This window comes from Hylobates moloch, unplaced genomic scaffold (assembly GCF_009828535.3).
Source record: "Hylobates moloch isolate HMO894 unplaced genomic scaffold, HMol_V3 SCAFFOLD_7, whole genome shotgun sequence".
Lineage (NCBI taxonomy): Eukaryota > Metazoa > Chordata > Mammalia > Primates > Hylobatidae > Hylobates > Hylobates moloch.
This window is the reverse complement of record NW_026652282.1, coordinates 101,258,804-101,272,379: the sequence shown is the minus strand read 5'-3', so window position 1 is coordinate 101,272,379 and position 13,576 is coordinate 101,258,804. Positions and strand designations below refer to the sequence as shown.

At 40.5% G+C, this 13,576-nt stretch overlaps 1 protein-coding gene across 1 annotated transcript; it reads left to right on the top strand.

Annotated features, from left to right (window-relative positions):
* Positions 1–240: 240 nt before the first annotated feature.
* LOC116811993 (NF-kappa-B-activating protein-like) lies at positions 241–12,481 on the top strand. Its single transcript, XM_032757526.2, has 7 exons — positions 241–521; positions 705–845; positions 2,584–2,647; positions 4,905–5,014; positions 5,107–5,182; positions 6,625–6,774; positions 11,076–12,481. Exons 1-7 carry the CDS (start codon positions 323–325, stop codon positions 11,248–11,250), a joined length of 915 nt encoding a protein of 304 aa, XP_032613417.1. The 5' UTR covers positions 241–322; the 3' UTR covers positions 11,251–12,481.
* Positions 12,482–13,576: the final 1,095 nt, after the last annotated feature.

Below are 13,576 nucleotides of genomic sequence, written 5' to 3'. Positions count from 1 at the left end.
CTTTACCATTTGTCTTTTACGTGCTTAAAATAAAATTATAAAGTCTTTCTTCAGCCTTCTTATACCCAGTTTCTTTAATCTTTCCTATGGTTCCTGTTTCTCTACTTTTTCCCTGTAGTTTCTTGTGAAAATATAAATCCTTCATGCTGCTTTGTTTAAATAGCACTATGTAAACTCTAAAGTGTTATGCAAATGATAAGTTATTTTATTATTACAAAGATGGTAGACCCTTGAACTGCACGTTTACGAAAGTAGTTCAGTGCTTGCTTTGTTGTTGTTGTTTTGGTTTTTTTGATTCCCAAGTTCTGCCTTAGGATCTCCAATGCTTGCTTTTAATGGTTCTTGGACAATTGATGCTGTTACTGAAAAATTTGGAGTTCTTATTTTTATACTCCATGGTCCATATCTCATCACTTTCCTAATTTTTATAACCATTTTATTTAAATTCAGTTCTGATGAACATACACCAGTGGAGGATGAAGAGCCAACGAAAAGCACTACTTCAGCTTCTACTTCAGAAGGTATTTAAAAAAAAAAAAGGGTATTTTTAAAATACAGGCTATTTTATTGAGAGATTTAAAAAAATCAGTTTGTAAATAGTTGAACATTAGACTTTGCTTTTACTCAAATTGCCCATCGTCTGTTTCTTTTGATGTTCAGAAATAGTTTTTTAGAATATAATTTTTTTATTTGTACTTTCTTAGAAGAAAAAAAGAAGAAGAAGAAGTCTAGCCATTCAAAAGAAAGGTCCAAGAAAAGGAGAAAGAAAAAATCATCGAAAAGAAAACATAAGAAGTATTCTGAAGATAGCGACAGTGACTCTGATTCTGAAACAGACTCCAGTGGTAAGAATGCCAACAGCATTCTGCAAGCCTTGCTTGCAGTTTTACTTCTTAAAACTTATTTTAGAAGAAGCTTCCTGAAAACAATAATAATACTGAAGAGTTTTTGAACACTTGCTAACCTTGTGCCAGGTACCCCACCCAATAAGTGCTTTATATTCATTATTGCCATTTAATCCATACAATAACTGTAGGGTACATCTTATAGATGAGGAAATGGAGACAGAGCAGGTTATAAGTACTATCCCTAAGGTCACACAGTTTGGATTCAAACCTAAGCAATCTGACTCCGGATTGCGATTGGTTGTGCAAAGTGTACAAGGCACATGGCACCAGACCAAGTCAGGGGGTTGGGCTGTACCAAAGTAAGCCTTACAGGGCTGCATCAGCCCGGTGGAAGGGCTCTTTTGTTTAATTCTCATGCTCAATGAGCACCTCTGTACAGTTTTCAAAAAGGTATGCCATAAAGTGCCTGCTTCATGCTGGCTGCCTATTTGTGGAAGGCACCCTATCTGGGGTAGTGCATGACAAAGAGTCTCCTTTTTGTACTCTCTCCTGGCTGATGATTGACCAGAAGGTGCCTCCTCTGAGGTTAACACATTACACAAAGATTCACCTTCCTTTGATATCGCCCAAGTTTCCTGGCCCTCCCTGTCACTTCTCTTCCTCAGTGCTGGAAGACAGAACTTTCAAATATTTCTGTGTGCAACACTTAAAAAGAGGCATTTTTATACTTAACTACAACACTATCTCATGCAATAAAATTAGTAATAATACCCCATAACACCAAATACCTACTTAAAATCGTTCAATAGCACTCCATAGCCTTCAGGGTAAAGTTCAGACCCTGACTCATTTCTCTCTAATCACATATACCCTGTTACACTCTCTTGCAACATCCTCTGTAATCTGAAAACTACTTTCTGTCTCCTCAGTATTCCATGTTCTTTCTCTTGTTACTTGGTAGAGAGGCCCTCTGCCTACAATGCCAGTATCTCCCTCCATCCAGCTTGGTTTACTCATTGCACCAATGGGCATGTGTTACTTTTGTGATCAAAGAACTACTTTAAGAGTCACCTTTCCTGATCAACCATTCCTCAGCCACCCTCCCCAAATCAGTCTGATTTTGAGACTCCTCTGTGTGTCCAGGTTCCCCAAGCTTCCCTCTATCATTCCAGATTGTATTGATCTCTTTACCTATCTGTCTCCTCCATTAGACTGAGCTCCAGGAAAGTATTTTCTCTCCCCTCTCCAACACACATAGTTTTCTTTCCCTTTTTATCATGAAAATATTTAAATATTCAGAAAAGCGAAGAGAATAGTATCATTAATACCATATACTTATCAACTAGATTTGGCAGTTGTTGGTATTTTTACATATTTGCTTCAAATATGGGCTTTTCACTGAGATAGTCAAAGTTAATTACAAATATCATCACACTTCCACCCTAAATATTTCCGTATGCATCCCGTAAAAAGAGGCATTTTCCTACTTAGCCACCACACTATCTCACACAATAAAATTAATAATAATACCCTATATCATCAAATACCTAGTGACTTTAATTTCTACGTTCATAGTACCTCCTGCAGTTCCTAACAAATAGCAATAAATGTTTCAATGAGGTAATTTCTTTGTAACAATAAATGGGACAGCAATAGGATAGTTACCTACTCAAAAGTACTACGGTTTTAGAGTTAAAAAAATTTTTTCTTAATTGTAATGTGCTTTAATTTGCAGATGAAGATAACAAAAGGAGAGCAAAGAAAGCCAAGAAAAAGGAAAAGAAGAAGAAACACAGATCGTCAGTTTTTTAAGTTTTATTATGGAAAATCTTTTCTTTTTTTTTTTTCTTTTTGAGACAGAGTCTCACTCTGTCAGGCAACAGAGTGCAGTGGTTCAATCTCAGCTAACTGCAACCTCCGCCTCCTAGGTTCAAGCGATTCTCATGTCTCAACCTCCCGAGTAGCTGGGATTATAGGCACCCACCACCATGCCCAGCTAATTTTTGTGTTTTTAGTAGAGATGGGGCTTCACCATGTTGGCCAGGCTGGTTTCAAACTCCTAACCTCAAGTGATCCTCCCACCTTGGCCTCCCAAAGTGCTGGGATTACAGGTGTGAGCCACCGCACCCGGCCAGAAAATTTCAAATGCATATAAAATTACATAAAATAGTATAATGATCCCTCCTGCACCTGTCATGCAGTCTAAATAATTATCAACTCATGGGCAGTATCTGCCATCCATCATTTATTTTGGAACCAATCTCAGATATCATTCCATCCATAAGCAATTCAGTACCTTTCTCTAAAAGATAGGCATTCTTTTTTTTCTTCTTCTTCTTCTTTTTTTGAGATGGAGTCTCGCTCTGTCGCCCAGGCTGGAGTGCAGTGGCGTGATCTCGGCTTACTGCAAGCTCCACCTCCCGGGTTCACAAAGATAGGCATTCTTTAAAACAAAACAAAACAAAAAACTGGCCAGGCACAGTGGCACATATCTGTAATCCCAGCACTTTGGGAGGCCAGGCAGGAGGATCGCTTGAGCCCAGGAGTTCAATACCAGCCTGGGCAACATAGCGAGATCCTGTCTCTGTATTAAAAAAAAAACCCATAACCAGAATGCTATTATTGTGCCTAAAACATTTAATAATAGTTCCTCTATTCTCAGCAGTCTTTTCTGTAGTTTATTCCAATCAGGATCCAAATAATGTCCCTAAATTGCAATGACCGTATTCTTATGGTATTCTTTGGCATGTTCTGTCCTCTGTATTTCCAATAGATTGATAGGTCTAGAGGCCTGAGAAGGCTCAGATTTGAGTTTGGGGCAAGAATACTTCATAAGTGGTGCTGTATACTGTCAGGAGGCAAATAATGTCTGGTTGTCACTTTTTATCATATTAACAGCCATTGATGGTCATTATCTCGATCCATTATTTCATTAGGGGTTGTAAAATGGTGATAGTCTAATCCTGGCTTTATCCTTCATTTATTAGGCAGAATAATTCTATAAGAGAAACTTAACCCTCATCAACTATTTAGATACCCTGAAATACAGTTTATATAGTAAGAGCAGGATAATTGCTTGATTTTTTTTGTTTTATGACTTTTCAAATAATGAATTGGATTTTTTAAAAGTATTATTAACCCAAGGATTTAAACATATTTGACATATTTTAATCCATTACACATAAAATTATTCATAACATTCAAATTGTTGGGACTTTTTAGGCTGTTTTATTTCTGTTGTCTTTCTACAACATCAGAACTGTATTTCATTGTTCCCTTTAGTGAATTTTTTTTTTTTTGAGACCGTGTCTCACCCTGTCACCCAGGCTGGAGTGCAGTGGCACGATCACAGCTCACTACAACCTCAACCTTCCAGGATCAAGCCATCCTCCCACCTGTGCCTCCACTTTCCCCATACCTGGGACTACAGGCGTGTGCCACCACACCTGGCTAATTTTTGTATTTTTTGTAGAGACGGTTTCGTCATGTTGCCGAGGGCTAGTTTCTAACCCCTGGGCTCAAGTGACCCACTCACCTCAGTCTTCCAATGTGCTGGGATTACAGGGGTGAAACACTACACCCAGCCTCCTTTAGTGATAATTTTTATAGCAAAAGATGATTTGGTTAAATAAGTTAGAATACTTTTTAAAAAAATTGTTAAGAGACAGTGTCTCGCTCTGTTGCCCAGACTGGAGTGCAGTGGGCTAATCATAGCTCGTTGCAACCTCGAACTCCCGGGCTCAAGTGATCCTCCCACCTCAGCCTCCTGAATAGCTTAGACTACAGGTGTGTGCCATCACACCCAGCTACTTTTTTTTTTTTAATGGAGACAGGGTCTTGCTCTGTTTCCCAGGATAAGTTAGAAGCAGATTTTTTTAAGTAAAATTATCTTGCAAGTTTGAATAAGCTGGGAATTCAGATCATTTTATTGTCACCTTTCTTTGCCTTGAAAAATTAAGATGTATAGTCACCAGTTCAAAATTTAAAAAGAAAAATTAAGATGCCCTCTAACATAGGAAGATTAAGTGAATTTGTATCAAATTAAAATCCCTATAGGAAGAAATATAAGAAAAAGAGGTCTAAGAAGAGCAGAAAAGAGTCCAGTGATTCAAGCTCTAAAGAATCCCAAGAAGAGTTTCTGGAAAATCCCTGGAAGGATCGAACAAGTAGGTTCTTCTGATAGACTTTAACTCAGAACAGATGAAACATTAACCAATTAGTCAGAATGTGAATGTGTTTCTTAATATCCTTCATGCAGAGGCTGAAGAACCCTCAGATTTAATTGGCCCAGAGGCTCCAAAAACACTTACCTCTCAAGATGATAAACCTCTGAAGTAAGTAGCAGTGTGTTTATAATATCTAAAGTACCTACCAAAAAGTCTGGTTCTAACTTACCTTGCCAAGCTTATCTGACTTTATTCCCTTATTTCTACTCCAGGTTCCAGCTGAGCTGGACTACTAACTATTCCCTGGGCTTAATGTGCACTTTGCAACTTTTATGCCATGTTCAGCTTATTCTTCATCCAGTGTGCCTTCCCTTCTTTTCCCTGCCCTCTGTTTTCTTCCCTATCCCCAGTTTCTTCCTGTTAAAATCGTTACTTACTATCCTTCGAAGCCCTTTTCAAAAGGAGATGCATATTCTGATTCCCAATACTTCCCCTCCACAAGTAGGTGTGATTTCTATTTCTCTTTGATCCTCACAGAATTTTTTATTCCTTTTTTTTCTCTTTTTTCTTTTTTTTATCAGCAGAATTTTTTTTCTTTTTTTGAGACAGAGTCTCGCTCTGTTGCCCAGGCTGGAGTTTAGTGGCGTGATCTTGGCTCACTGCAACCTCTGCCTCCCAGGTTCAAGCGATTCTCCTGCCTCAGCCTCCTGAGTAACTGGGATTACAGGCACGCGCCACCACACCTGGCTAATTTTTTTTTGTATTTTCAGTAGAGACAGGGTTTTACCATGTTGGTCAGGCTGGTCTCAAATTCCTGACCTCATGATCCACCTGCCTCAGCCTCCCAAAGTGCTGGGATTACAGGTGTGAGCCACCGCACCTGGCCTAGAATTTTTTGTTTGTTTTGTTTTGTTTTTTTGAGATGGAGTCTCACTCTGTCTCCCAGGCTGAAGTACAGTGGTGTGATTTTCACTCTGTCACCCAGGCTGGAGTGCAGTGACACGATCTCGGCTCACTGCAACCACTGCCTCCCAGGTTCAAGTGATTCTCCTGCCTCAGCCTCCTGAGTAGCTGGGACTACAAGCATGCACCACCATGCCTGGCTAATTTTGTATTTTTAGTAGAGACGGGGTTTCGCCACGTTGGCCAGGCTGGTCTCGAGCTCCTGACCTCAGGTGATCCTCCCGTCTCGGCCTCCCAAAGTGCTCAGCTTATAGGCATGAGCCACTGTGCCTGGCATACTTTGGATTTTTTAAGGAAAAAAGGGAAAGGGAGTCAGCTGGAGCCAGAATCAGTAATGACAATACCTGTAGGGATAAATTAATCCATAATTGTAAACTGTGAATCTATACTCACATCAGTTCTTTTCTTCCAAAATATTTCTGCATTTCTGGGTTAGTTGTATAGGTCATAGTGCAATGCAATGTTTAATATACTAATTAGGATAAAGCAATTCACATTAAGCTTCCTAGCACACTACTGCTGAGCACTGTTATTCCTACTCTTGTCTGAGAGAAAATGTGGGGATTTTTGGTGCTCTCTTTAGATTATAAGCTTTTAATATTAAGATGATTTAATGGACCTTTTCTGAATTCTGAATTACTTTGTAGCTATGGCCATGCTCTGTTACCTGGTGAAGGTGCAGCTATGGCTGAATATGTAAAAGCTGGAAAACGTATCCCACGAAGAGGTGAAATTGGCTTGACAAGTGAAGAAATTGCATCATTTGAATGCTCAGGTTATGTAATGAGTGGTAGCAGGTATGTTGTTGGCATTAAGCTCAGTTTCCATGATTAGATCTTTTTCTTCTTTTTTACTACCAGACTTATATTTTGGTAATTGATTTTCATTAAGTGACTGTTTCTTATGAAAACTAGAGTATAAATATTGGTTTGATATTAGTGTTGTTAGTATAACATGGTTTTCTGCAATTCCAAGTATATATGCAACTCAGCCTCAAACTCAGCTATATTTCTGACTTCTAAGAATCAATCTTTCTAATGTCCTTTCCTAGTTGGTATTTGCTTACAGATATTTTATCCACTGGAGGATATAGTTAAATTCAGCTATTTATCACTGCCCCATGAGGAATGTGGCAGTTAGGAAAATATTTTCACAAGACAGTGTTTCCTGGTTACAAGTTTGTCTCCAGTTTTTATGGACCCAGATTTCTGAGACTGAATAACAGAAAAAGATGATAAAAGACATTGGTCAGCTGAGAACATATCCTGGCTAATAAATAAATGAATAAATAAATAAATTTTAAAAAGACACTGGATTCAGCATGGGAAAATGAATATAAAATTAGGAAAGATAAAAGTTCCAGGAAGAACCAGGAGAATGAGCTAATTAGGGCAGCAGTACTTAGATCAAATTGAATTTTGGATTCTTTAAAACTTGATAAACTTTTTTTTTAAGTAGATAACTATTTTAAAATGACATTGAAGGCAAATATTTGCAGAAACCCTGAAGCACCTCCAGAATCTTGTAATACTGAGGACCAATATTTGAAGCATTGCATTGGAGGACCCACACAGTAAGGCAAGAAAAAGAAATTAGAGACACAAGGATTGGAAAGGAAGGCCGGGCACGGTGGCTCGTGCCTGTAATCCCAGCACTTTGGGAGGCCAAGGCAGGCAGCTCACTTGAGCCCAGGAGTTCAAGACTAGTCTGGGCAACATGGCGAAACCTGTCTCTACTAAAAACACAAAAATTAGCCAGACGTGGTGGTATGCACCTGTAATCCCAGCTACTCAGGAGGCTGAAGCAGGAGAATCGCTTGAACCCAGGAGGCGGAGGTTGCAATGAGCTGAGATCACACCACTGCATGCCAGCCTGGAGAGCAAGACTCAGCCTGAAAAAACAATAATAATAACAATAATAAGGATTGGAAAGGACGATATAACAATGTCATTTTTTAGCCAGGCACGGTGGCTCACGCCTGTAATCCCAGCACTTTGGGAGGCATAGTCGGGTGGATCACCTGAGGTCAGGAGTTCAAGATCAGCCTGGCCAACATGGTGAAACCCTGCCTTTACCAAAAATACAAAAATTAGCTGGGCATGGTGGCGGATGCCTGTAGTCCCAGCACCTCAGGAGGCTGAGGCAGGAGAGTCACTTGAATCCCGGAGGCGGTTGCAGTGAGCCAAGATTGTGCCATTGCACTCCAGCCTGGGTGACAAGAGTGAAACTCCGTCTTAAAAAAAAAAAATGTCATTTTTTTGTGAATGACATGGTGAATGATTTGATTGTTTACATAGAAAATCCCAAAGAGTCTCCAGATAAATTATAAGTAAGAGGAAGGTTTAACAAATGGTTGGATATAAGGTTAGTACACAAAAATCCATTGCATTTCTATTTACCAGCAACAGACAACTAGAAAATGTAACTAAATAAGAAGAAAACAACATTTGTTATAGTATCAGAGAATATGAAGGACTTCAGAATAAATCTTAACAAAAGATGCCCAAGGCTCTGTGAGGAAAACTATAAAACATTATTAAGAGATTGTATATTTAATACAGTTCCAATAAAAATGAACTGCATTTCTATTTACTAACGAGAGAAACCTGGAAAGTTTATAACAGTGTCAGAATACGAGAGACTTAAGAATAAATCTTAACAAAAGATGCCCAAGGTTCTATGGGGAAAAATGTAAGACATTAAGAGTCTGTATATTCAATACAGTTCCAATCAAAATCACAACACAGTTTTTCATGAGACTTATTAAGCTGGTTCTAAAATTTATATATTACACTAAAAGGACAAGAATAGCCAGGTCACTTCTGAAGAAGAAGAGCAAGAAGGTAAGATTAAAGAAAACTTAAATAACTGGAGAGATACCAGGTTCATGGATAGGAAGGCAATATTGTAAAGTTGTCAGTTCTTCCCAAATTGATCTTTATATTCAATACAGTCCCAATCAAAATCACAACACAGTTTTTCATGAAACTTAATAAGCCAGTTCTAAAATTTATATACTAAACTAAAAGGACAAGAATAGCCAAGTCACTCCTGAAAAAGAAGAGCAGGAAGGTAAGATTTCCCCTACAAGATAGGAGGACTTATTATGAAGCTTACAGCACTTTAGAAAGCATAGGAGAACAACTGAATTGTTCAGTGGAATAAAATTCAGGCCGGGCACAGTGGCTTACACCTGTAATCCCAGCACTTCGGGAGGCTGAGGCGGGTGGATCACCTGAGGTCAGGAGTTCAAGAGCAGCCTGGCCAACATGGTGAAACCCTGTCTCTACCAAAAATACAAAAATTAGCTGGGCGTGGTGGCTAGTGCCTGTAGTCCCAGCTACTTGGGAGGCTGAGGCAGGAGAATCGCTTGAACCCATGAGGCGGAGGTTGTAGTGAGCTGAGACCTCGCCGTTGTACTCCAGCCTGGGCAACGAGCGAAACACTATCTCAAAAAATTAAAATAAAATTCAGAGCCCAAAGATAGCCATACATGTATGGAACTTCAGTGTATGAAAGAGATAGCATGTCAGATCAATGGGGAAAGAAAGAACCATCAGTACATGAAATAGGAGGCTGAAGCAGGAGAATCGGTTGAACCTGGGAGGCGGAGGTTGCAATAAGCCGAGATTATGCCACTGCACTCCAGCCTGGGTGACAGAGGGAGACTTGGAAGTTAAATCCACTGACAAAAACTGCTCTTCAATTATAGATTTAGACTTGGTTCCTTTTTTTTTTTTTTTTTTTTTTTTTTTTTTTTTTTTATTTTTTTTTTGAGACCTAGTTTCGCTCTTGTCTCCCAGGCTGGAGTGCAGTGGCGTGATCTCAGCTCACTGCAACCTCCACCTCCTGGGTTCAAACGATTCTCCTGCCTCAGCCTCCCAAGTAGCTGAGATTACAGGTGCCCGCCACCACACCCAGCTAATTTTTGTATTTTTAGTAGAGACGAGGTTTCACCACGTTGGCCAGGCTGGTCTTGAACTCCTGACCTCAGGTGACCTGCCCGCCTCAGCCTCCCAAAGCGCTGGGATTACAGGCGTGAGCCACCGTGCCCAGCCTAGACTTGGTTCCTTTGGTTTTATGGTAAAGTAGAACCTTGAAGGAAGTTCCATCTGATTAATGACTAGTTAAATGTTTTATCTATCCTACTTCCAATTCCACAAAGGCAAATGGATATATCACCTAGGAAGTTTAATAATTTGCCCATTTCTGGTTGTTTTACTGGAAACAAATTAGACGTATACCCTTAGTATTTGAAATTAATGATAGCGGCCGGGCATGGTGGCTCAAACCTGTAATCCCAGCACTTTGGGAGGCCGAGGCAGGTGGATCACCTGAGGTCAAGAGTTCGAAACCAGCCTGGCCAACATGGCAAAACCCCATCTCTACTAAAAATACAAAAATTAGTCGGGCGTGGTGGCACACACCTGTACTCCCGGCTACTCAGGAGGCTGAAGCAGGGGAATCACTTGAGCCCAGGAGGCAGAGGTCGCAGTGAGCCAAGATTGTGCCACTGCACTCCAGCCTGGGTGACAGAGCCAGACTACATCTCACAAAAAGGAAAAACAAAAGGATAACATTTACTATGTTGACAGGAAATCAGAGATCATTATTTGAATAGTGGAAATGAATCAAAGACATATCAGGGCTGGGCACAGTGGCTCACACCTGTAATCTCAGCACTTTGGGAGGCTGAGACAGGCAGATTACTTGAGGTCAGGAGTTCAAGATCAGCCTAGCCAACATGGTGAAACCCCATCTCTACTAAAAATGCAAAAATTAGCCAGACCTGTTATCCCAGCTACTCAGGAGGCTGAGATGGGGGAATTGCTTGAGCCAGGTAGGTGGAAGTTGCAGTGAGCTGAGATTGCGCCACTGCATTCCAGCCTGGGCAACAGAGCAAGACTCCGTCTCAAAACAAAAAAAAAGGACGTGTCAGGCAGCTAAAATATTAATAAATGATCTTTTGGAAATTTAACCCATTTCAATTTTTATTTGTCAGCTGTTAAATCGACCACTCTGGGTAAGAAAGGATTAATGAGGATGTACTATGAAAATAATTACTGAGAAATTAAGCCAAAAATAAAATTCTCTCCAGGCATCGCCGAATGGAGGCTGTGCGACTGCGAAAAGAGAACCAGATCTACAGTGCTGATGAGAAGAGAGCCCTTGCATCCTTTAACCAAGAAGAGAGACGAAAGAGAGAGAACAAGATTCTGGCCAGTTTTCGAGAAATGGTTTACAGAAAGACCAAAGGGAAGGATGACAAATAATGATTTTCTGATTGTCCAGAAGACATTTTTAACAACAAAAAAGAAAGTCTGGGTTCCACACATACATAGAAAAAGATTATTATGTTCTGAGAAAGCTTTACAGTGCTACTGTGCCTTCTATTTAATTCTTTCAGTCCTTCAATAAAAAGCTGCTTATTGATATAACTTTAGCAAGTTCTTTGGGTTATTTTGGATTGACCATAATAACTTAATGGTTTAAAAATCCAAATTATGGGCTGGGCACGGTTGCTCACGCCTGTAATCCCAGCACTTTGGGAGGCTGAGGCGGGTGGATCACTTGAGGCCAGGAGTTCGAGACCAGCCTGGCCAACATGGTGAAATCCTGTCCCTACTAAAAATATAAAATCAGCCAGGAGTGGTGGCGCACACCTGTAGTCCCAGCTACTCGAGAGGATGAGGCAGGAGAATTGCTTGAACCTAGGAGATGGAGGTTGCAGTGTGCCAAGATTGTGCCACTGCACTCCAGCCTGGGCGACAGAGCAAGACTCTGTCTCAAAAAAAAAATAAAAGGCCGGGCACGGTGGCTCACGCCTGTAATCCCAGCACTTTGGGAAGCCAAGGCAGGTGGATCACCTGAGGTCAGGAGTCGAGACCAGCCTGGCCAACATGGTGAAACCCTGTCTCTACCAAAAAATACAAAAATTAGCCGGGCATGGTGGTGGGCGCCTGTAATCCCAACTACTTGGGAGGCTGAGGCAGGAGAATTGCTTGAATCCAGGAGGCGGAGGTTGCAGTGAGCCGAGATTGTGACATTGCACTCCAGCCTGGGCAAGAAGAGTGAAACTCTGTCTCAAAAAAAAAAAACAAAATCCCAAATTATTAATGAAATCCTACTGTATTGGAGGAGATGGCATGAACAAAAAGTGAGATGAGAAACTTCAATCTCACACCATGAGACAGTGCTACTATTAGCTCTATGTGATGCCTGCCCCGCCCCCACCTCTACCCCAACTGAACTTTTGGGAAATTATCACTCCTCTGTGTTGAATGTGTTATAAATGGACTTGATAGGAACATATAGGAGGCCACTTTTGTTAACAAAATGAAGGCATTGCTGCGAAAAGCAAATCTGGAATTTGAAAACTGACTTGTGTACTATAATATATGATCTGCCCTGGAAATAATGAGTTTTGATTTAAGTCCCTACCTCCACTCTAAAACCAACAAACAAACCAAAAAGCAAACTAACCCACAGATTTGTTGAATTGAAAATGTGAACATTAGATATTTTCAATTGTTTTTTTTTTTTTTTTTGAGATGGAATTTCGCTCTTGTTGCCCAGGCTGGAGTACAGTGGGGCAATCTCGGCTCACCACAACCTCCGCCTCCTAAGTTCAAGCAATTCTCCTGCCTCAGCCTCCTGAGTAGCTGGGATTACAGGCATGTGCCACCACGCCCGGCTAATTTTGTATTTTTAGTAGAGACAGGGTTTCTCCATGTTGGTCAGGCTGGTCTCGAACTCCCAACCCCTGGTCATGCGCCCGCCTTGGCCTCCCAAAGTGCTGGGATTACAGGCGTGAGCCACCTCGTCCAGCCTAAATTCTTAATAAGTTACTTAAAAATGGTTATTTCAAATATAAAGTCTTAAGAAGTCTACTCTTATCCCCATGTTAAGTACTTTATTTCAATCTGAGCTGATATGAGCTTGAGGATAGGATAACATCCAAAAGAATAGGAGTCAACTATGGCCAAGAGTTCTGATAAGGAAAAATATAATGAGTCAGTATTTTAGCTTAATTGTTTCATAAGAGAAACTAAAATGATATTAAATATTTTTAACTGTCTTTCATATACTAAGTAGATTTCATTTTAAACACTTAAACCTTTCTGTTTTTAAGTTGGGGAGAAAGGGAAAATTGTGGGACTATGATAACATGATCTTGTTCCTTTGTTTATTTTGTTCAATTTTAATTAGGTCAGAAGAGTGAATGGGGGAGGGAACCCTGGAAGTTTTGGCTGTTTTCATTAAGGTTTGTTTTCTGTTTTTTTGTTTTTTGAGATAGAGTCTCACTCTGTCACTCAGGCTGGAGCCCAGTGGTGTGATCTTGGCTCACTGTAACCTCTGCCTCCTGGGTTCAAGTGATCCTCCCACCTCAGCCTCCCAAGTAGCTGGGATTACAGGCACTCACCACCACAACTGGCTAATTTTTGTACTTTCAATAGAGATGGGGTTTTGCCATCTTGGCCAGGCTGGTCTCGAACTCCTGACCTCAAGTGATCTGCCCGCCTCAGCCTCCTGAAATGCTGGGATTACAGGTGTGAGCAACCGTGCCTGGCCGTTTTTGTTAAGGTTGTTTGATCTGCA

Coding starts and splice junctions, on each gene's coding strand:
- LOC116811993 (XM_032757526.2), top strand. CDS start 323: ATGCTTGCTTTTAATGGTTCTTGGACAATTGATGCTGTTACTGAAAAA. Junction 522..704: donor TTCAGCTTCTACTTCAGAAG/GTATTTAAAAAA, acceptor GTACTTTCTTAG/AAGAAAAAAAGAAGAAGAAG. Junction 846..2,583: donor TTCTGAAACAGACTCCAGTG/GTAAGAATGCCA, acceptor TTTAATTTGCAG/ATGAAGATAACAAAAGGAGA.